The 25,015-nt window shown below is 38.3% G+C and overlaps 1 protein-coding gene across 1 annotated transcript; it reads left to right on the top strand.

Annotated features, from left to right (window-relative positions):
* The first annotated feature begins 4,697 nt into the window (after positions 1 to 4,697).
* On the top strand, positions 4,698 to 24,029 carry efhd2 (EF-hand domain family, member D2). Its single transcript, XM_058388972.1, has 4 exons — positions 4,698 to 5,231; positions 20,192 to 20,339; positions 20,452 to 20,586; positions 20,973 to 24,029. The coding sequence occupies exons 1-4, from the start codon at positions 4,948 to 4,950 to the stop codon at positions 21,102 to 21,104; spliced, it is 699 nt and encodes a 232-aa protein (XP_058244955.1). The 5' UTR covers positions 4,698 to 4,947; the 3' UTR covers positions 21,105 to 24,029.
* Positions 24,030 to 25,015: the final 986 nt, after the last annotated feature.

The raw sequence follows: 25,015 nt of genomic DNA, 5'->3' as shown, positions 1-25,015 counted from the left end.
TTTATGAGCAAGTTTATTTAAACTTTTGACTGGTAGTGTATATTATGGATTCTATAATTAGTACACTGACAATATAATCTATACCATAGGTTATTTTATTAAATATGATAATGCATTAGCTTAATTTAATCATGAATATAGATCTGTAGCAGTGCATAAAATACATTTTATGTGTTTATTTTATTTTATGAACATTTATTTTACCAGGGAAAAGCTAAAAATGTTTAGACATACTACAACAAATTTACACACCTATATTCAGTACTTTGCAATATTCTTAGGGACATTTGTATATGTATATGTAAAAAGACATTTATTTAATATACTACATAGGAGTTTGCTCTATATGAGGATATATTCCTGTTGTTTAAGGTCTATATTTTCCTGCCATCAAAAACTCTCAGTCTGTGCTGATGGCCCTGAAGAAAATCGCAGTATTTCTGATACATCATCACAAAAGGCCACACTATCATAATGACTCATTGCTTTGGAATCCTAAAATGGCCTTGCCAAGGGTACACGATTTTCGAATCTTTAAAGATTATAATGTCTTAAAAGTATTTTTAGGCTTTAAAATATCTTTAAAAACGTTTTGGACAAATTAACCTATGTACTACTACAATTTCCATGTCATTTGAATGGACAACCTTCAGAAGTGGGAAGTAACACTGTACGAGACGTTATGTCTGGTTTTTAGTTGACTGTCCTTTACTTGAGCTTCTGTCAACTCTTGTCATTGAATTTTGCCTACCACAGTCTTTTCACTTCTTTTTCCAAAGTTACAAAGCTTCCAAAGCTTTCTCTATGTTCATACAGTATACTATACATGTGACCTTTTAGCATCATTGCAGCTTCAAGGAGTTGATCTAAATTCTGAATAAACTGCAACTATAACATTTGTGATGGCAGGAATGAGATCTAACAGAGACATTGTTATGCTAGCTGACTTGATTTTACAAAATAGCAGTGAAGCTGTTAGTTAGTCTGTGATATATTTAGTAATTTCACTTTGACTTGAGTAATGTATCTTGGTGATTTTACTACCTTTTACTACCAACACTACACTTGAAACAATTCCAGTTCTATCTTAATTTCTCCAGACTAAGAAGAGGATATTATATTTGTTTTTTATCATTTACAGTTTTGTCTTTTTAAATGAGGAGCTAGCCTGTACAGATTATTTCTGTAACCTGTCCAGCATCTTTACCATCTCCGTCAGTCACACACTATAGAATTGTGTGTGTGTGTGTGTGGGTGTAATTTGTTGCTTGTGATGAATGAATAAACCTACTGGGCATTGTATAACATACTAAAAAAGTACCGTAAATTTATGTTGGTTGCATCCTATTATTCAAATAATACAAAATACACTGACTACCATCGTGGCTGTTTCATGTAGAATTATATTCATAGAGTTGCAAAGTAAATGTGTTCAGTCCTTTGGTTATCTCCTGGGTCTCTTTCCCATGACATGATTGATGTTATGGTGTCAGCGTATTTTCACCCCTTATTGACCCAGGCTTGTCATGTATGGGAAGAGAAACAGATGGCTATGTTACATTGATGTTTACTTCAAGTCAGTGGCCTGGTCAGTGCATTATATTTTCATGCATCCTAGATGAAGCAAATAAAAAAAAAGCCAATCAGAATGAACATGAACAGCCATTTCATGATAATCTACACCATCTACAGTATGTTAACTAAATGCTACTATTTTTTTTCAGAGATTGGTTCATTCCTTGCTGATTACTGTAAATTGTTAATAATTATTTATTCTTTGAGAACATGTGTACTTTATGAATACTTCTGCTTCTAAAACAAAAGGTTGATGAGAATGGTTTGATTCAGTAGGAAGCATTATTTATGGTCACACCACTCTCTTTTTATTGGAGGGAGAAGTGAGATGATAAGTGACAAACACACCCCCTCCTTAGCGTGGAGGAATCCTACGCTTCATTCTGTCTTTGTCCTTATATGGAGAGAATGCAGGTAGTTGGGGATTTCAGTGTCTATATGGCTCCTCCTCTCTTGTGGAGGGGTCTCTGTGTGTGTGTGTGTGTGTGTGTGTGTGCCAGACAGCGCAAGAGACCTACTCAGCTTCCCATGAGTCACAAATCAGCCCACTGCCTCAGCTGACTCATTCAGTCTTTTAAACCTCCATGCGAAACATGTACATAAACACACACTGGTAGTAAGGACCCACACACTCCTGCACCTGCTTGAAGAGAACGTCTTTAAAGAAATTAATGAACCGAATCACAGAATAGTGTAAAGATTCCACAGCACTAAACTTATGTATAATAATACATAATATAATATGGTGTGTGCATGTATGTACACTATATTGCCAAAAGTATTCGCTCACCTGCCTTGACTCGCATATGAACTTAAGTGACATCCCATTCCTAATCCATAGGGTTCAATATGATGTCAGTCCACCCTTTGCAGCTATAACAGCTTCAACTCTTCTGGGAAGGCTGTCCACAAGGTTTAGGAGTGTGTTTATGGGAATTTTTGACCATTCTTCCAGAAGCGCATTTGTGAGGTCACACACTGATGTTGGACGAGAAGGTCTGGCTCACAGTCTCCGCTCTAATTCATCCCAAAGGTGTTCTATCGGGTTGAGGTCAGGACTCTGTGCAGGCCAGTCAAGTTCATCCACACCAGACTCTGTCATCCATGTCTTTATGGACCTTGCTTTGTGCACTGGTGCACAGTCATGTTGGAAGAGGAAGGGGCCAGCTCCAAACTGTTCCCACAAAGTTGGGAGCATGGAATTGTCCAAAATGTCTTGGTATGCTGAAGCATTCAGAGTTCCTTTCACTGGAACTAAGGGGCCAAGCCCAGCTCCTGAAAAACAACCCCACACCATAATCCCCCCTCCACCAAACTTTACACTTGGCACAATACAGTCAGACAAGTACCGTTCTCCTGGCAACCGCCAATCCCAGACTCGTCCATCAGATTGCCAGATGGAGAAGCGTGATTCGTCACTCCAGAGAACGCGTCTCCACTGCTCTAGAGTCCAGTGGCGGCGTGCTTTACACCACTGCATCCGACGCTTTGCATTGCACTTGGTGATGTATGGCTTGGATGCAGCTGCTCGGCCATGGAAACCCATTCCATGAAGCTCTCTGCGCACTGTTCTTGAGCTAATCTGAAGGCCACATGAAGTTTGGAGGTCTGTAGCGATTGACTCTGCAGAAAGTTGGCGACCTCTTCGCACTATGCGCCTCAGCATCCGCTGACCCCGCTCCGTCAGTTTACGTGGCCTACCACTTCATGGCTGAGTTGCTGTCGTTCCCAAACACTTCCACGTTCTTATAATACAGCTGACAGTTGACTGTGGAATATTTAGGAGCGAGGAAATTTCACGACTGGATTTGTTGCACCGGTGGCATCCTATCACAGTTCCATGCTGGAATTCACTGAGCTCCTGAGAGCGACCCATTCTTTCACAAATGTTTGTAAAAACAGTCTGCATGCCTAGGTGTTTGATTTTATACACCTGTGGCCATGGAAGTGATTGGAACACCTGATTCTGATTATTTGGCTGGGTGAGCGAATACTTTTGGCAATATAGTGTATGTGTGTGTGTGTGTGTGTGTGTGTGTCAGCTTGTGAGGGTCAGCTGGATGTTATGGTTCAACTTTAGGTCAAGGTCATTAGGAATAAGGTTTATTGTTTGAAACACTAAAATCTCTCTCTCTCTCTCTGTCTCTTTGTGTGTGTGTATGTTTGTGTGATGATTTACATTGGACTATAATATCCAATGAAATAAACGGCAATAATTTCCCCAGAAACTAAATGGAATATAATGCAATATGCAATATAAATGCAATATATGCAATATAATACATTTTCAGGACAATAACTTCTCAGGACAGCAAATATTCAGGATAGTAAATATGAAACATAGTAAATACCCAGAACAATAAATATCTAGGTCAAAAATGCAGTAGAATGAAGGAAAATGTAAAGACATCTAGCAATATACTGTACCATCAAATCATTATTTATTAACATAGGCATGCTTGTTCATTTTGATTTGAAATGACACGTGCAAGAAAAGGATCATATCATTCTGGATTTATTTTTTAATGTACTAGCCCCTCATATATCATGGATCTGCTTTAAATTCAGATTCTAGGTCTCTGAGGTCTTCTGATCAGTCACTCCTGGCTGTTCCTGGGTCTGGGTTGAGGATAATCTCAGTTGAAACATACAGTATCTGTGTGGTTTGCTGTACTAAGGCTGTTGTCCTAGATATCAGGATCGCCGCTTCAGTTACTAGTCTTGGTCTCAGAACCATCTTAGACAACTCTGAGTCAAGACCAAGTCTACAGCTAATGACTGACACAAGACCAAGTAAAATTTCCCCTGAGTTTATAACAGGACCAAGGCCACTGATTTGAACACTGGTTTCAAAACAAAAAAAACATAGTTCAAAACATTTACTATACTTTTTAAAGCTCTCCTATTATTATTATTATTATTATTATTATTAATTGTGCCTTGTGTTTATGCTTTAATCTCAGTTTCATTCTTATGTATGTACAGCCAAATATTGTTATGTTAAATATGCGTTATAAACGGAAACATTTACTGGTATTGTTGTGGTCACTGGCGTGAGAGTGGCCGCTTTAAGGGGCGTGGCGTCACGTCACAACGAACTCCGTAGTTATTCTACTGCTGTTCACGCGAGCCTTACACACACAGGCGCGCGCTGTCTGTTTGAATTGTGAGGGACACCGAATGAACCGTTGACCGGCGGCACTAAAGCTCTTGAATAAAATCTTCTGCTGTGTGTACACGCACGTCCTCAGTGTTTTACTCACTCAAGACAGTCGCGTGCAGACTGCGGACTTTGTAGACTTAGGTGTTTTATAACCCATGTGGTTTGTCTAGCAGGCAGCGGGGTTGTAATTAACAGTTAGACAGAGGAAAATGGCCTCGGACGAGCTGTCAGCGAAGCTTCACCGGCGGCTGAAGATCGAGGATGGATCGGAGGAGCCGCACGCCACCGATGAGGCTCATGAAAACGGCGGGCACGAGAAAGCGACTACGGCCAACGCCGACTCCGAGCTGGGAGCCAAACTGCAGCGGCGTGGCGAGCTGAACGAGGGAGTGGGCGAGCACCAACAGCCCAGCATGAAGGTGTTCAACCCGTACACCGAGTTCAAGGAGTTCTCCAGGAAGCAGATAAAGGACATGGAGAAAATGTTTAAACAGTAAGTACACACACACTGAGCAAAATGTGACGGTGTTTATATCCATATGTCCTGGCAGTGCTTTACATGGGGTGTGGAATCCATTATTTCATGGGCTGTTACATGTCTATCAGTGCCCTTATGGAGAATAGGTGTGTTCTTGGTTCTGCCATCCACACCATGACAATAAGAGGCTTAGTAAGGCCTCATATGTTGCACACAATTGAACATTTTTAAGATGAACATTCACTTACTCATGCTCCAGAGCTAGTTTATAATCACATCACATAAAACCACAATGCAATATGGAGTACATGTACTGCATTCATTTGTGGTATGTGGTATTTAACAGCACACAAGTGTGTGTTTGTGTGTGTGCCAGTCTATAGGTGTGTCTCATAATTCCAAGATCTTGGACAGCCCCACCCAGACTGCCTTACACACACATACACACAGTGAAATAAACTATGTAATGCAAAGTGAGATCATTTTTATATGTAGATTCACTACTTTGGAAAAATGATTAAATCTGGCTTAGAAGTTTATTTGTTTTGAACAAGTGGTTCCCAGAAGAAGATAAAGATAGATAGATAACTAGATAAATAAATAAATAAATACTGCATCCCTTCTTGCCCTGCATTTATATTGCACTATGCTCAGTGCTGTAATGTTTTAACACCAAAACTGATTTCTTCAGGGTTTCTGCTGAGCTCTGGAGGCATAAATCCTGCGTGAACTTGAGAATGCTCTGGAGATGTTCTCCTGGCTCCACAACAGCTGGGGTTCATAACCACCGCTTACTGAGTGCCTTTCTAATAGGAGGTGTTGCATTGAGACCATAGTCATGCACTTCCTCTACACACTTTTGCTTCTCCATTCTCTGAGACAGAGCTGTCTTTGTAGCACCACAGACAATCGTCCACTATACAATCAGCCAGAACTGAGAACAAAAGTGTTTTTTACGCCTGTGTAGTTGAGAGGATGGTTTTTTTTTTTTTGTAACAAGTTTTTGAGATTTTAGGAAATTGAGAAGATTTTTTTTTTTTTTTTTTTTTAAACTAGTTGTTTCATATCTTACAGTTAGGAGGCACTTCCCTATTGAGCCCATTAACTCTATATGAGCAGCTGTTGGACTCCTATAACCTGTCAGGAGCAGCCCATTTTCTGGCAGATTTCATGCCGCATAACAGATGCAGAGATCTTTCTGTGTTCTTGTATGTCCATATGAAGGACTCGTATAAATCCAAAGCTACAGTTACTGCTGCCCCAGGTGCAGAAATAACAGGCTCCTGATAATAATGGCTCCCAAAGGGTGTTGTAATGTGCTGTCTGAAAATGAGCTCTCAGCTCTCAGAATATTTCACTGCTGCTCAAGTTTATGACTGGTGTATTCTACCTGGAGAAGAGAGATTATGCAAGACTCTTATCTGTGCTAGTCTGCTGATTAAAGAGTTTAAGTTTGTCTCATAGGTGGGGTCACTTTTATTCATTTTGTTTAGCTGCCCATGCAGGAAGCAGCAAATCTGATCAGAAAAGACGGGAGTAGCTCATATAGACGGGGCTGTATAATCACGCTGACGGGGTGTATTCAGTTATTCAAAAAAGCACCAACAATTTCTTTCTTCGTGACATCATACTTGATCTATGTTCTGCTAACAGTCGACAAATCTGGTATTTGCATTGTTGTGGCTGAGTAGCCACTATAGTTAAACTTTAACCAAATGAACTAAAATGGTTTTTCTTTTTTTTTTGACTTGACCTTTTACATGCACAGTTTTTTTTTTTTTTTTTGTTGCTTGTTCGATAAGGTCACTATTGTGTAGGTGCAGCACAATGAATTGCCCTCTGGAGTTTTGTACTTTGGTACTGATTGTACTTTGGTTTGATTTTATAAGTTTAGGACCCTGATCCAGAGCTTTAGGATGTATTAATGGCCTGTGTATTAATGGCTGGTTGTTGCTTGATAAAAGTAAATGGGTAAATACATTTGTGTCATTTATAGCATACATTATTTTCTCAGTTTTACAAATTACACATCACTTTAATCAAATTATTTATCAAATTGTGAGGATTTGTGTACATGAACAATCGACTGAAAGACAGATACGTAAGTGGATCTACAATTTAGCGTAGAACAAGTAAGCAGGATTGCAGAAATGTACATTTAGGTGCATCTAAAACGATAATTTTCCGTTATTACCCAATTTTCCAATTCCATGACATTACTTAATTCTCAATTTGGATAGGTCAGAAGATTAATGTTAATGGTTAATGTTAATCGACTTGTTGTAATGTTGGTTCTATTATATTATTTTATTTTAATATAGTTGATATTGATATAGTTGATGTTGATATAGTTGAGTTGGTTAGATGTTTAGCATTTTTGGGCATCTTCAGTGTCGGCGCTTTCAAAAGGTCAACGGTAAAGCTGTAACTTTAGATTTTTCTGTCATGAGGAAAGTCTTCAGGACAAGAAGTCCTTAGGGTTTTGAAATAACAGCTGGTTTAACCTGATATAAGTGATAACAGGAACTTGTTTTGCAGGCATTCCACAAACAATAGATGGAACTATAAATGGGTTAAAAAGCATGTGTTCTTTAACAAATAAAAGTGGTTAGTGCTATGTTATCCCAATAGCATGAGGAATAAAACACATTTTGTGAATTCCTGTTACAGGAATATAAACAGTTGTGTAGTGTAATGTTTTCTGCGGTCGTATGAAATCCTAAAACTCTCAAAATCTTATCAATAATTAAAATTCAATTATGTGCTCAGACTGATTTACAGCAGTTGTGCATTGTGGATGCTAATGAATGCGATGCCTGAGGTTATAAATGAACAGAGGTGGTGCTGGGGAAACCTGGGGTTCTGTATGCCATTAGCAAGCTGACACTTTAGATAAGTCATTAAGAAAGTGTGTTCTACTTGGGAGTCTTGTAATAAGTAATAATCTTGGCTTATTATATGTTACATTATATTATTGTAAAGCACATTCGCCTCACACCTCCAACTGGGTTCGAGTCTCGCTCCCGCTCACTGTGTGTGTGGAGTTTGCATGTTCTCCCCGTGCTTGGCCGGTTTCCTCCCACAGTCCAAAGACATGCTTCTAGGCTGATTGGAGTCTCTAAAATTGCCTGTAGTATGTGATTGCGTGAGTGAATGAGTGTGTGTGTGTACACCCTGGTTGGCACTCTGTCCAGGGTGTATCCTGCCTTGATGCCTAATGACACCTGAGGTAGGCACAGGCTCCCCGTGACCCGAGTATAAATCGGGTATAAATCGGAGAGAGAGAGAGAGATTATAGTTTAAGAATGTTTTTGACACAAGAAAAAGAAGAACATCATTCTCACAGCTGAATCAGGAAGCTGTCGCAAGGTTGCCATGGCCTTTAACAGGAAACGTGGCAAACACATCACACACCATACTGTTGCTGAACTTGGAACTAAAAATTGGAGAAACGGTTGTGTGTGTGTGTGTTTAACTTTAACTCTAGGAAATCATTTAGAGGATATTTTGTAAATAAAGTTACATTTTTTGCTTAATTTCCTCTAAGCATCAAGTCTTTTGGGATACCCTTTAGATGGTATGATGGATTGTCTCCACAATGTAATCATGCAGCATGTGTCTACTAGAATAAGTCTTTATTAGAAGACATTAGGGAATGTGTTCATGCACATAAAGTTTCGCCCACAATCACTCCATCATTATTACTTCAGCATTTTGCTGGTGTTTGCAGTTTCAATTGTATTCATTCACATTTGACTAAAACAGCTAGTAAGCAAAGAAATGCATTAATTGCGGCTTTGCCCAGGCTCTGGGCTTTTTAACACAAGTTTATTTTAATCCCAATTCATGATCTGCTTTTGCAAATGCAAGCCCTTTGTATGACATAGTATTGAAGTAGAGCTAGCTTAGTCTGAGCACAGTTACTAGAAGTTTCTATAGTAAGACGAGCGCTTAACTGGCTTTTGCGTTAATGCACGTTTATTTTTACCTTTTTTTTTGCTAAATGTGCATGAAAAAGACCTACATGTAAGCATGAACTTACACATTTGCTAAAACTGCTGACACACCCATGTGAAGTGTCACTGTCAGGAAATTGGCCTGCAGGAACCTGTTGCACAGACCTGCTGCTTTTGCATTGTGTCTTACAGGGTGTTATTTACTTATTTATTTAAGCTGTGGAAGTTTAAAAACATGCAGCGATGCATGTGTTGTATACTGAGAACTTTGGTGTTTCATGTTTCCAAATATTCAGAGATCCTTAAAGAATACGTATTTATTCCCTCAAGCCTTGTTAACATTATGTATAATGTGGTTAGCCAGATAAAACATAATCTTTTGCAGCCATTTGGCTAGCACAGCTGGGGTCCGTTCTTTTCTATTAGTGGGTGAATAGAGAAGGCAATCTGCCTAATTCACTCTGTGCATATGCTTATTGGCTCTTTGCGGCATGTGCCTTTGAGAGGGAGCTTTGGGTTCTTTTAAGCAGCATTCATGCTGAATTTTGAAAGCAGGCATAAGACTTGTGCTTATACTTTAAGAGTAAGATCTTTTTATGTTCATTATCTTTTTTCTCATAGTATAGATCCTTAAGATAATACCAGGAAGAGCTAGGAATGCTGTGGCTTAGGCAAGTCATGTCTTGTTGTAATCTCACTCAGTTGATGCTGGTGCTTTAAAATGGAAAAAAAGTGATGTTTGTAGCATGAAATAGTGACCAAGAGAGGACACAACCTGTGACTGAAATTAATCCTAGACAGAATGAATCATTCACTCTTGACAGAGGCAGTCATGTGCTAGATTGCTCCTAGGTATTAATCAGTATATGTGTGCTTGGTGCCGTGTGATGGACTAGCATCAGTTCCAGGGGTATATTCCAGCCTCATGCACCATGTTCTAAAATTCAGCCTAATAACAAGTATGTCGGGTTTCTTGTAGATGAGGTCACCGAACCACATAACCCCCCAAACACGATATGTGTATGCTATGTATATATATATATATATATATATAACAACACAACCATGTCTACTTACCACACTAATGATCTGGAGCTTTTTTTGTTTTTTCCCCCCTACCCCTGGTGTTGTACATGCAGTATTACTGTATAGGGATATGATGAAGTCAATCGTGGTAACATCATAGTGAGGGTACTGTCAATACACACACACACACACACTTATTATCAGGTAGAAAATAGTTTAACTTATTAGCCCAATACAACTAACACAGAGCCAGGAGCTAAGTTTGTAGACTGTAAATACAAATTCAATAGCTATCTGAATGATACTAAAGCCATAATGTCATGATTTTTCCCCAAATAATTCTGCACCAGCTGCCAGTTGTAATTACTCTCTAATGTCTTGCATTCTCACATTTCTATATTATAGCAGTTGATTTTACAGTCAAATATGCTTTTAGTTTATCGAGTTACTAGGAAAAATGTGGCACATCCGTGAGCTGCTGCCTAACTTAACGAAATGAGAGAAAATCATATTGGGTTAAACGCTTGTCCTGTAGGCCATCTTTACTTCACCCCTAAATAGAGAATCTGTACTCTCCACTGGGAACGAAGCAATGTGATTATTTCCAAATTGCCCATTTCCTCATTCCTCCATAGCTGCTGTGGTAAAGAAGCCTGTGTACTCCTTTAAATCAGGCCCTCGATGAACAAAGCAATGGTGTTGTTCATTGTCTTCCATTGGCCTTGAACTTGAATATATCTTTTACGTTGATAAAAATACTTTAGAATAAAGGTTGTAATTTCTTTCTCAAATGAGCATGATGGTCATTGGAACATTGGAACATTTTGAGGAAGTAAGAAACAGTGTCTAGCTTTTAAGAGCTAGTGTCGAACTTGTGTCTGAAGTATGAAAAAAAGTCTTTGCAACGCATTTGATTTATCTTCTTTGTTAGATGTGTGGATCTTTTTTTTTCTTCTTTATAAAACCCCTATTAGCAGTCCTCACACCTACACACCTCTACGTATGACTCACTGACCACACGTCCACACCACAGTGAATCAGAGAAGCAGCAGGCAGTATAGAAACTTGGCCACTTATTAAGAACAGCCATATGCACATTTTTCAGTACGCAGTAACGTGCCTATGTTTGAAGTTCCCCTTAGCCTTCCCTCCCTGGTGCATACTGTGTAAAGGATCTTCACATTTTTAAAGTTTTTCACATTTTCTCCTTGCTGACACTGCTAAAAATAACCTCTTCAGGTTTTGAGCTGTGTACAGTCATTGGCTGACGCAGGTGGATTAATCACCTGGTTTGTAATCTCAGCAGAGGGAGTGTCCTCAACAGCCGGTTCATCTTGTCATGTCCATTTGTAACATTAAATGTCTGCTTTTACTGACAGCAAGAAATGTCATTGGTGATCATGATTATTTACTGATGTAAATATAATAACTGAAAAACAATGTAACATGAATGCACCAGTAACCACTTATTTTTAATAAACTATGAGAGAAAGACTGCATGGAATAGTATGACTTGAAGTATCTGGAGGTTTTTATAAGCTCCACTTCCCTGTGAGGAAGTGATCTGACTCTGTTTAAACAAGCAATGGAATGTATTCTGCACTGGGAATTTGATGCTGATTCATAGCATGATAAAGTAATTACTCAGGGCTGATTTATACTTTTGCATAGCTGCACATAAAAGTATCTATATCTCAGTGCAGAGATGGAATTTATGGGGAGATGATAAGTACTCCTCCAAAATCTCAATAACTGAACAGGGAAGTGTATCCAGTACCACTAGGGGTTTGGATTTGAACCAATCATGGAACTGCTATAGTATCGATTATTTGCATTTTTACATTCTTGCAATATTTTTTTTAACGCTTTAATCAAAGAGCCTATTTATCCCAAATGTAAACATATTTCATGTGTCATAAACACAATAAACAGATATGTGATTTCCCTTGGAAGACAGGAGCACATTTTTTGCCTGGTGGAAAAGCCATTTGAAGAAGATGAGGTTAATTGAGGCGAACACTATTTGTTCAACTTTTTGAAACACGAGTTCATTAAAATCAATAAAGCAATGTGCGCTCTCTCTCTGTTTTTCCCTAGAAAAATGACTAAATTAAAGAAGTGCTATTCATTTACACTTGTACTATCTCTCTTTGTCCAGAAGTCTTATTTCTGAATAAGAGCCTAGTCATTATGCACTTAAACAATAAATAAGGTGTTATGAGGCTCACTTAAGGGTAATATTTTCACAAATGATCCTCAGGTAAACAACACTTTATCACCTTCTTTTTTTATATAATACATTTTCTCTATTGTTGGGAAACAGAACTTGCTTTATTTCTGTCTGTACATTCTTACTTGCCTTTAGAGCATCCATTCAAATTAAAGGCAAGTAGGTTGGCAGACAGCTGGGCAGGTGTGGACAAATCACTGATTCATTAGCTAGTCCACATGATCCAGTGTGCTTGCACAATCCTGTGCTGTCTGCTTAGAAACTTAACTGGCTAGGCTAAAAAGTGGGAGAGGTATTTAGCAAAGTACATTTAATACAGTCCAAGGGACACAACCAAGAATATGATCATTAGTATATTGTGTTTGTGCCCTTGACAAAGTGAGCAAGTTGTTCATGACAAAAGAATTTACTATGAGCTTTGGTCTTTGTCTGTGCGTTCCATGTAAAAGGGATTGTTCGATGCTTGTCAGCATCTTTTTTTCATTACAATAAATTTGACTCTGCTACCAATTGCCTCAGCTAATGTGTGTGGTGCAGCAGTTGGTAGGATGAGTATTATGCTAAAGTTACAGCATTGAGATGCATCGGCCAACCGTGAAGTGAACAGAACATGCACAAGCTACATCTGGTTGTTGAATGGTCTTACCCAGTAAGCAGCTAAAATAAAAAAGGAAACCTGGGCTACTGATTTGCCCACACTTTTCTATTTTGGATGGCATTCACAAATGTTCAGAAGTATTAAACCTCCCCTCCATCTGTGTGGGTTTGGTTTCTTCAGCTGCTATTAGCCTGTATGTTGTTGCTTTCATTATGACTGCTTCGTACACCTCCACTTTACATGAAAGTGTCGAAATGGAAATGGGTTTTGAAATGGTTTCCTCTGCAGCTCTGTACTGGGTGATTTCTCTTTAACAATGAACCAGCATGCACAGTGTGCAGATAGAGGTCACAGTTTTTCTAAATGGACATTTAAGTTTAAAACATTATATAAATAGTCAACAAATAACAAACTATATATTGTCTTTGTAGCTCTCCAGAATTAATATGGCCATTAATTTGGAAATAAGTTTTAAAGCTATTCAAAATGACTACCAGTATGTTATGGTCTTACCAAAAAGTCTGGCTGGTAGTTTTGCTGCTTCTCTGTGTTGAAGAAGAAGGAGAAGAAGAAGGAGAAGAAGAAGGAGAAGAAGAAGGAGAAGATTTGAGCAGCAAATGATCTCTTTGGTTTCCCGTGACCTTTTGCAGAGTAAGACTGAGTTCTGAGGTCTCGCAGCTGGCCGGAAATGGGGGACAGCACATGGCTTTGTTTTAAAAACGGCTTAAACTCGACTGTGTGAACTGACAGCAGGTCTGACATGTCCCACATGATTCCATGTAATCCACGTCAGGTGGTCTGAATAAACCATGACTACTCCTGGGAGAGAAACGTCTCCTTTAAAAGACAGAGACATAACCTTCACTTATATGTAGAGTATATCTGACCCCAGTAACCACAATATCCCACAGGTGAGACACTTCTTACTGCTTAGCTTATAACAAGATGAAAAGCTTTTTAGCCAGTTGTACTATATCTGTCCGCATAAGCGAGAGAGAAGAGTTACTAGAGAGACATGCCTTTGCACTTGGTTCACATTTAAGCCGGGCATACTCTTGAAATTAGAAAGACATGTTTGAGTTTAAATTGGGTTTTAATTGCAAGTATGTAGAAAGACTGCATTGCTGAAAAGGTAATGATGTATAATTGTAGTTACTTACACTGCAAAGTTAGAATGATTGAATGTTTTACACATTTCTTCACAATTGGTCACCTACAAATGATTCTCAATCAATATAGTATTGATTAATGAATTCAGTCTTGAATGTTATCTTAATGATGAACCATGAGAGGCATATGGCAGTCAGTGGAGTCCTGTGTGTTGCTGCTGTGGCAGGGCAGAGAAAACAAATAAATGAATTCTCATTCTGTACACACACACACGCACGCACACACACACACACACACACACACACACCCGCCAGCTCATGATTGAACACACATGTAACATAAGTAGGCTGTCATACAAAATGATACTCAAGCTGTGTGGGTGTGTCAGTGAGCGAGGGTTTGTCCATGTCTGTACTGGTTAGCTGTTGCTCGGCAACCAAGGATTAAGTCACAGATTGGCAGAGGGGAAAGTGAGAGTGACCAGTAGAGTGAAGACCTGGACTGAAACTGGACTGTCTGTCTTGGCTGCCTTCCCACAAACCTAAACCGTTCAATCCATCAGGCTACTTCATTATCATTTAGAATGTGCTTATATAAAATAAATCAGTAGCAACACATTAATTTTAAGCCTGGTAGCTTCACCAAAATTAAAGTATTGTCATTTGAGACATAAATAAAAAAACGAATAAACAGATAAAACGAATTTATGTATTGAATAGTTTTTACATTTTATTAAATGACCTAATATTCTGGTTCTAAATACAAAATATATATATATATATATATAACACACCATTATAACAATAATTGTTAACCTCTAGGGGTTTGTCCTTTCTTGTTTAACCCCAAAAATTGTTTTCAGTGATTGTGAAGTCATGAAAGGATATAAATGTCCTGTTCGGTTGACCTCAGCTCAAGTTAGAATGGATGTGATCATGTTTTTAAGCTTTATGTAATTTGCTAGAGTCTAGCAGAAATTGGTTGTTGATTTAATTGGTGAGACAAGGAACTCATTCATTCATTCATTCATTTATTTATTTATTTATTTATTTATAAAAACTGGAAATGTTCACAGTGACTCATAAGCCGGATTTTGGATCTAGATCTAGTTAGATATCTTAACATAACATCTGTATTTCCTCCGGTCCTTGAACTAGAACCAGCTGAACCAGCTAGAGCTTGAAAGGATATTATGTGAAATCTGTAACAACAAGCGACTACTTTTAGCCTGAATAAATGTAGCAACAACAACAAAAAAAAAAAGCGAGGATCTCTGGGTAAAAGTGGACCACTGGAAAGCAGATGCATACAGTTAATCATTGTACACCCAATTCTCCATTCATTAACTCCACATAGTGAACAGACCCACAGTATAAACTTTTCCCCACAAAGCCCGTACACACTGTGACATATGACCATTAACACTGCTCTTTTCAGTATTTTTGCTCTGTTAACACACAAGAAGTCTTAGTGCTGAAAATCTGAAATTACCTGCTCTACAAAAGAGCTTCTCAGAGGAGCAAATTCTGCTTGAGGCTTACGGTAAAATAGGCAAAAAGCTAGTATTAAATGCAAAACACCTTGAATCACTGACTAAAAACTTCAGAACCACATTGTGATGAAATATTTTGATATGGGTCATAATGTGCTCGGGGTAAAACAGTGCATAATAGTTAGAAAGAATAAACTAGGTGGCATGTGGAATACTTTAAATAACCTAAGCCTGATAATTAACAAATTACAAAAAGCATGCTGTTAAACAGTTTAACAAAGAAAATGCATAATCATTGACATTGTAATGTTTGTTTAACATTTCTGTGTTTATGTAACACTCTGGTGGCAGTGTTTTGCAATGGTCAGTATGTTTTCTACCATGGGGCAGGCTTCAAAACAGAGGACCTGTGCTTTCTGTGTGTGTGCATGTGACCTAACTATGAGAGAGAGAAAGAGGAGAGGCTTGCAATGAAAAGTACTGTATATTGCTGCTATAATGTAATAAAACATGATAACAGGAGCTAGCTTCTTTGATTTGTGTTCCATATCATGAAATATAACTACAAATTAATAAAACGATGATGTATTGTTCCGTAATAAATAAATAACCATTTGTTCGCTTTGGAAAATTCTGTGGTATAAACAGAACTTCAGGTCATACGATTACTGGAAATGAATGAATGACTCAAAAGGTTTGCCTTTTATTTTTACACTTGTTTTGGGGTCCTTTTTGCTTTTGCAGTGAGCTTGACCATTGAGCATGTTTCGCTTTCTTGAGTTCCTCCTCTCACTACTGTTTAGGCTTTCCATCTCAGCAGTCTAACTCGTCTTCCTGGAAGGATGCATTCCTCACATTCATTTATTCCCTTTAGAAAAAGACAGGGCTTCAAACACTCATTGAAGATGTTCAGTGGAGAAAGCACTCATGAAGACTCATTTTCTCATGAAGATATTTACCTCACACTGCTACCTAATGTCCTTTCAGCCTGGCATTTTAAACGTAAATACCATATCAGGTTGCATATCCAGTTTCTGAATGAGAGAGAAATGTAATGAGGTTAGCTTTGAACCTAATTTTCTAAGGACGTTCTAAGGAAGCGATGTTGCATTGTGTTGAAATGGTTAACGTATCACTTTATTATTTTATGTTTTAGTTGTTCTGCGTTGCTTCTTAATTAACCAAAACACATTTTCAATAACTGCTCTTGAGTCAGTAACAGGAAGTCCTCTCTGAGTCAACACTGAGTTTTAATCTACAGGAGAGTTGATTGCATTCAGTGGTCTATACAAGGAAATGTGGCTTTGACCAGTTTCCTCAATCACTCTGGCACAAAGCTAGACTTATTTGGTAAAACTGAAGCTCTGCTTTTATGTTCCTCACAGTTGCACTTAGTGAAACATTTATACTTACTGCTTCCTCCTGATATTTTGAACAATTCAGTGTAGAATACAGAGTTTAGGACGTAGTATTATGTACCACATCGTGAAATGTTTCATGACGACAGTGACGCAGCGGTGTGCTTTTCACTCTAGTTCTTGTTTCATGGTTACATTTTACACAGATTTGTTAAGCGGTATGTTAAATAGAAAGGAGTATTAAAGTCAGATGGCTCTTGGTTGCATTATACAGAAGAGTGTGGTGGTTAATAGCAGATTAGGTTTACTGATTCCACTCCATATTCATGTTTCATACGGTCACTGTTTACTTCATGAGAGCAGAAGGTGTTGATTAATTTTCTCTAACTGCAGCTCTGACAATAGTGCCAGAATCCCAGTTTTATATTTATGTATTCTTTCTAAAATATTTTCTGAGTAAAATAACTGAGTTTCTGTAGTACCAACTCATTCACAGGGGCTTGTATGGAAGTTGCTCAGAATCTTTGATATGGTGAAGGATCAGGAAGGAAACATTCATGTAAGGATATCTCTCTCTCTCTCTCTCTTTGTTTTGTACGCTTAAAAAAAGAAAGGACCACCCAATTCACTTTATAGTTGTTCTCATTTTCTCCTTCCATGTGGTCTCCAAACTGTAGCAAGTGCACATTAGAAGTCTCATTACGTTTAGCTCTTCTCTACACCACTTCTTACTCTACTCAGGAAAGCTGATGGCTGTTTGTGCAGCTGTAGTACTTTTATCTGTCTCAATCATCTCTTTCACTAAGCATGCTAAGTGTCATATGGTAAGTAGGTTTTAGTTTAGTTGGGAAACAAAGAACTGGAGTTAGGTGTGACATGATATAGCAGATAGTGTGATGGTGATTTGACATCCCAGCACCTGGATTTGAGGCTTAATTGAACACACACACTACATGCAGGCTTATTAGGTTCTGAATAATTAATACGCGGTTGTCAGGCACCATGCAGTACACAGTTATTATGGGGGTAAAAGGTGTAAGTGGGGGGTGTGAGACAGACAGCAGCAGGACTCCTTTGTCTGGAGACAGTAGCACTGTTGCCAGCTGTGAGGACAGATGGATAAAACCAGACTCCATATTCATGAAGAGAGGGAGCACAGGGATGGGGCGTACTGAGCTAATGGGGCAGAAATGCCCATTACTGAGTGCATGCTGGTGCACCAGCCCACTGCAGTGACCCCACTGAGAATTAGGCCTTCACAGTGTAATATGCTAATTACAATATTATCCTGAGGTGCCAATGTCTACAGCAGCTGTGCCAAGATCTACATTTTAGCCGTAGCATTTGTGCTCTAAACCCCCTGCTACGCTGATATGGGAGACACCTTATCTTTTTTTTTTTTTCTTGGCAAAAGCAGTGATCAGACTGAATGTGAATGAAACTGGTCAATTCCCTGAAAATGACAGAACATAAAGATAAAGTCACGTTCGTCTGTCAACTTTATTAAGGTGAATGTTGTCCTGTAAATTTACAAGCATTGTCTTTTGTGTCTGTAGAAAACAGGTGTATTGTGGTTTCTTGGTTGGTTTAAAAAAAAAAAAAAAATATTGGAATGACTACACCGGACTCACTGATTCCTCACTGATGTTTGTTGCACATCTGGAAAAAATAGCAGTCTTGTGCAACAAAATACATTAAGATTTTTGTGGTCAAATGTTGGCACCCCTAAAATAGTGCCTTTCCAAATCTGCTGTCATACAGTTTCCCACTGCACTCACAATATAAGTAATGGTAATACATGTGTGCAATTTTTGAGGTTCTCTTGATTTTTGGTTGCTTTCCATCTTGTGTTTGGTGCCATTTCCTTCAAAGGATTGGTCCAATTGGTGAAAAAAAGCTTATACAATGTTCTTGAGCCAGGAACTAATCCCTAGTCCTCTTGAAAAATGGTGGTCTTGGGTTTGTTTGTGGCTCACATCAGGTGTTGTAGCTGTCTATGCTCTGTTCCACATGTCGGGTGACATGATTGATCCAACTCGCCTGATTACTTCCTGTTCCTAGTTTTATGATGCTTGGGAAAGGATTCTTATTGGCTCAGAGGAGATGGAATGCTGATGTATAAAGGCAAACTTTCTAAGGACTGTAGAAAATCTTTAAAAACAGAAAATGAATGTACCACTCTTTGTAAACATGCATGCACAAATGTGGTGTATATAATTGCATTATCAATCCAAAGTTTGGATGGAATTTTTAATTGTAAGAACAAACCAGTGATTATAAGCCCAGAATTGGTCCTGTGTGCAAACGTATTCGGGCAATGTGTCAGACCAACAGATATTTACTTTACTTACTTAACGCCATCTTGTTTAAAATAGTGCTCCATCTGTAAATTAACAAGCCAAATAAAGTAAATACTCAAATAAAATGCAAAATCACATAATTTAGGTCCTGCACTCACTTGAATGTATTTAGGTTCATCAAAAGTAAATAAACAGTTAAATTTAAACCCCAGATGTACACTTACAGACAAGACTTCAAAAACAATGGGGAGAAAGTTCTGCTTGAGAACCTTGCTCATTTTCCACAGCTTCAGTAGTTAGGACTAGCTGTCTCAGCAAGCTTTTCTATTTTTAAAGTGTGTGTGTGTGGGTAGACGCACATAACTGAGGTCATGAGGAAGTAGCTTGTTTAATGTGCTTCCTGATTGAGTGTGTGTACTCGTACTATATTCATTATTTGTTTTCTTCACATGTTGCAGCTTATTAGAGATAGTAATATAATTGGAAGAATTAGTATTGAAGAAGGAAAAAAGTCAGTACTGTCATATCAGGAGACACTGTATGAGAACCTTTCTTGATAGTATTCTGCATAAACCATGAAAATGAATGACAATTTTGAGTCTGTGTGCAGTTGGACCCAGTTTTATGTTCTGGCCCAAACCTGAGGGTTGTTTTCTTTAATCAAATGACTAGCTGGACTGTGCGATTACTTGTAGCTTTTAAGTCAGTGCAGTTGCTTTAAATACTGATGGTAACAAATTATGCTTTATTATTGCATAGCTTTGTTTTATTCACAGGGTTTCTTCATTGGTGAGATCTTTTCCACCCCCTGGAGGTCACAGTGGATATTTCTCAGTCCCCTGCTGCTCTAACTTGGTGCACTGTTTAAGGATTTGGCATTAACGCTTAATGTTGTATGTTTGCAGATATGACTCTGAGAAGGATAACTTCATTGACCTGATGGAACTGAAGCTGATGATGGAGAAGCTCGGTGCTCCACAGACTCACATGGGCCTGAAGAATATGATCAAAGAGGTGGATGAAGACTTGGATGGCAAATTGAACTTCAGAGAGGTAAATGGGCTTATAAAGTTTCCAGTAGGAGTACTAGCTTTATAGTCATTACAATTCTTGTCATGTCGCTGTATTAATGGTGAAAAGTGACGTCTATCCTTCCATTCTCCAGTTCCTCCTGATCTTCAGGAAGGCAGCAGCAGGGGAGCTGGCTGAGGACAGTGGGTTGAGTGTCCTAGCTCGTCTCTCTGAAATTGATGTGTCCACTGAGGGTGTTAAAGGAGCAAAGTCTTTCTTTGAAGCCAAAGTAATACATTCTTTAATTTTCTTCTATTTACTTTAATGCATTTTATTATAAGCAGTTCTTACTTTCGTTTTTTTTTACATTTCAGTTTTCCATGTAAATGGATCTGTTTTCAAAACATTTGAAAACACACACACACACACTTTGCATAATAATGGGGCATTCATGCGTGAGAACGAGCCATGTGTTTAAAATACCAGCACATACACAGTTGCAACTTGTAATTCCCACCTAAAACCAGTAAAAAACACAGAAAAGCCCAATCAGTTTTTACATTTAATTCTGACTGCTTCACAAGCTAACAGTCAACAAAGTTAGTGTTAATGCTCTGGTAAGTTACCATTAAAATATAACTATCCATTAATAGGAGCTGATTTCTCTTGTACCAGGTCCACGCCATTAACGAGTCGAACCGCTTTGAGGCGGAGATCCGTAACGAGCAGGAGGAAAAGAAACGACTGGCAGAGGAGAAGAAACAGAGACAAGCGGCATTCAAAAATCTTCAGTCAGCCTTCAAATGACCATCTTTCTGTCCTATTAGAGCCCTGCGTTAGCCATCCTCCCCTTCCTCGTCATTTGTGTCTGTCTCCTGTTTAGCAGAGCACCATAGCAGAGATACTATGCAACGCTTTCAGAGGTTTCCATTCTAGGTTCACTTTCCTTAGTGAGGGCTCATAGTGTCAGTTTGACTCCTTAGAATCCTCACTGTTCGTCTCGCTTGAATTTTGAAGTTGCAGTCCTCTAAGGACGTGTCTCTTTACACTGGACTGGATGTGTCACTCAGCTAGTTTGTTCTCCACTGATAAGATTTAGCACACATATTTGTATGTATGTCGGCGCTTTCAGTTTTCACTGTCACATTGTTCGTTAGTCACACAAGCAAGACACATTCATGAAAGGGAATTTTTAATGTTTTTAGAATTTTTTGATTATATCATTTGCATCCAGTCCATTGTGATCCTCTTGTATTCAGCGTCATGCGTTGTGAAATAAAGACTAGGTTTCATGGTATCCTTGCTAACTGGGTTAGCGCAGCAAACCTTATGATGTGCTTCAACCTTGCCTAAAAGAGTTCTGTATTTTTACACTGTGGCTTGGAAGGGAGTGTGAGAACATGCATGTGATGATGATGTGTCCTGGTGGGTTGGGTTTTAATTTCTTTCCTTTTTTTTTTTTTTGAATGATAACTGTGATGCCCTGACAATCTTCCCCTTAAATGGATCTTTAACATCAGCTTCTGTTGCCTTGTCGCTGCTGACGAGTCTGCTTGCTCACACACTGTTTCCATGGTTGTGAGCAATAAATTCCCTTTAATAGTCATTATGCCTCGTTATTTTTTTTTTTATTAGTAGCCTCTAATGTGATTCCCCCCCCCACATAGAAAATCATCAGTACTAATTTGTCTGATTTTCTATTCATATCTTGTGTATGTGTTTGTGTGTTTTTAACTGAGATGCTCATTAGGGATGAGAGATATGCGATATGATACAAAGTGCAGAGTTAAACACTCAGCTCCTTCTTTTAACTGCATGCACTAACGCTTTAGTCTCAGGTGCCTGTGTGTGTGTGTGTGCACGCTATAGCCAGTACACAGCTTTAAGTATTTTTTGAAAATGTTTCAATCCTGTTTTTTTGAAATGTAATCTGGCGCTGGAATGAAAACCTGTCTCAGCAAAGAGTTCTTGAAAATTTGCTCTGAAACATCGTGGCATATAGAGCGTTTTTTTTTCTTTTCTGCGTGGTGTGTAATGTCAGACTGGCCAATTTATTTTTATTTTTAAAAAGTTTAATTTTACATATAACATTTTACTAGGGAGAAAAAAGAGCACGTTGTTGTAAAAGCACACTTCAGCACAGCTAACCTGAGAGATGTATAAAGAATCAAATATTTTTTTCCAGAAATAAATTTAAACCACATTTAGTTTTGTATGGTGATGGGCCTTTTGAAAAACATTTATTTCTTCCTCCAAATGCCATCGTTGTTCACCAACATGTCTCCTTTCCCAATATCAGCTGTTCCTCACAGTCGAGGTGATGCTCTGTGATTTAAATGTGAGATTTTCTGCTTTTTTCCCTTCTTTTTTCTTTTTTAAACCATGGTCTGCTATGCATCCTGTTATATTCCTGTTAAGGACAATATATTTGGAGTCACTGGAAGTCTGTGATGATTTGTGTTACGAATAAGCCAACAATAGATGCATGAATGGTTCATAGTCTTCAAATGTATTCGAGTGTTCTGCAGATTAAATGTGGGGTTTGAATGAATAATCTGTGTTGTAGATTTTTGATCGAAACACTGGAGTACCTGAGGGACATAAAAACCATATAATGAAAGTTTATTCTAAAAGGATCCTCCATCAACGTTGCTCTTACAGGTGGTCCAGATATGCCGTTGTATATGTTAGAAAATTGCAGTCTATGTAAAGACAATGTGGAAGAGTCATTGTAGGATGTGGAAATGGATTTCAAAAACCATTTCATAAACCACTTATGCTTAATAGCCATACTGTATCTCTTCTAGTATGTCAGGCATGACCTTCTCTGTACCAGAAGATTGATATTGTTTAACAAATCACATGGAGAATATTCCAGTTCAGATCATAATATTTCAAGCTGACCACTAAGTTGAACGACACGTTCTCCAATTAGCCGCCTCTCAAAGCACATCTCCGTTTATTTTTACCCCTCGTTTACTTCAGTGTTTCTGTCGCAAAAGCATTAACTGGTATCTTAGTGACTGGTGTTTGCTGCACAAGTGCTTTCTAACTCCACCTTCTCTGCAGGCAGCCAGATTACTGCACTGTTCCTTGTTGTCGTTTCAATTTTCTGTCTTTTTTGATTCCACTGTAAAGACGTGCCAAATGTTTTAGCAAGGTTCTGTTGGCTTTAGCATAATTCCGTTAACAGAGTTCAATATTGTGGAGTGTAAGAGGGGAAAAACAGACTCGGTACACTTCATGTGTTGCCCAGGACTTGTTTTTAGATCATTTCGGTTTGAGTCCTGAAACAAAAACTGGATTGAAAATCTCTGGCCTCAGAGTGTAGAGTCTGCTGAAACCTCTTAAATGATGATCTAATGGATGTGTTATTAACTCTCCGAACATTCCCCCTGATGCATTGTGTTAAGAAACAGTTTCATTTCGTTAGTTGCCAGAACTGTAATGCAAAAAAAACCCCATTAAATATGAGTCTCTTTTTCAGTCAAGCAAAAAAAACCTTTTCTTTTTTTTAGATTAATTCCACAAAACTTCACAGTTACATTTCAAGAGTCTTGAAAGGGTTCCAGTGGCCTTGCATCATCTTTAGCTGTGTATCTTTCTGTTACTGTCTTAATCACTTGGTGGATTTGGTGTCATCCTTGTGGAGGCTTATACTTATTAATATATGGCTGATGGATGTAGTTATTTTTTGTATATTTCTTATGGCAATAAAATGTTTAAATTTTATTCATTTAGATCTGCATTTTATTTCACTAAAGTGTGTGTGTGTGTGTGTGTGGAGTTTGCATGTTCTATTATGGCGTTTCCTCCCCAGTCAGAAAAAAAATGCTGTAGGCTGATTGGCATCACTAAATTCTCTGTAGTACGTAAATAGGTGTGTGAGTGTGTGTATGATTGTGTCCTGTGATGGATTGGCACCCCATCCATGGTGTCCCCCACCCTGTGCCCCTGAATCATTTGGAATAGTCTCTAGGTTCCCCACAAGCCTGTGTAGGATAAACAGTACAGAAACTGGATGGAGAAACAAACACATCTGATATACTGATGGTTAATACGTGTTAAAGTTACTTACTTAAAGGCAGATTATTGTTTTTTAAAGAGATATTACTGACAAAATATTCCACAGTACAAGGTTACTGGCCATGGTACATTCAAAACAGTGATGGTGAAGATCAATGGCTAGCTAAGTTATGCCAAGCTACTACTGAAATGATGGTAACAATAATTGTTTTCTCTTTAGAAAGTTTTCTCTCTAGCATTATCTAATAACCTAAACCTTAACTCTATGTATAAAAATACATATTAACATAGTAACTGCTTTAATGAACCTAATACACTCCATTAGAGACTGTTTCTTCAGATAGTTACATGTTCTTTACTATTAAAATGATAGGGATGTAGGGTCCTAACTGGAACAGAATATGAGCTGACGTCACAAACATTTACTTTATTAAAGCATGAAATAAATGACTGACTAAACATGACTAAAATATGGTTTATTATTTATTTTGTAATAAAAAAAATGAAGTAACAGAGTTGAATGTTGCCTATCAGGGTTGAGTATTGGGTAACAGATGGCTTAAAGACATGATCTCAGTTGGAAAATAATTGTTATTCCCAAATTTGATGAATAACTGTAGATATGGTTGTGGTTTTACTTCACTGTACAGTAAATGTGTTATTTATGACTCTAACTGCAGCACTGTGTGTGT

Source organism: Hemibagrus wyckioides, linkage group LG05, assembly GCF_019097595.1.
Source record: "Hemibagrus wyckioides isolate EC202008001 linkage group LG05, SWU_Hwy_1.0, whole genome shotgun sequence".
NCBI classification, from domain to species: Eukaryota; Metazoa; Chordata; class Actinopteri; order Siluriformes; family Bagridae; genus Hemibagrus; species Hemibagrus wyckioides.
Note: the sequence above shows the minus strand (reverse complement) of the source record. Positions and strands in the feature narration are given on the sequence as shown.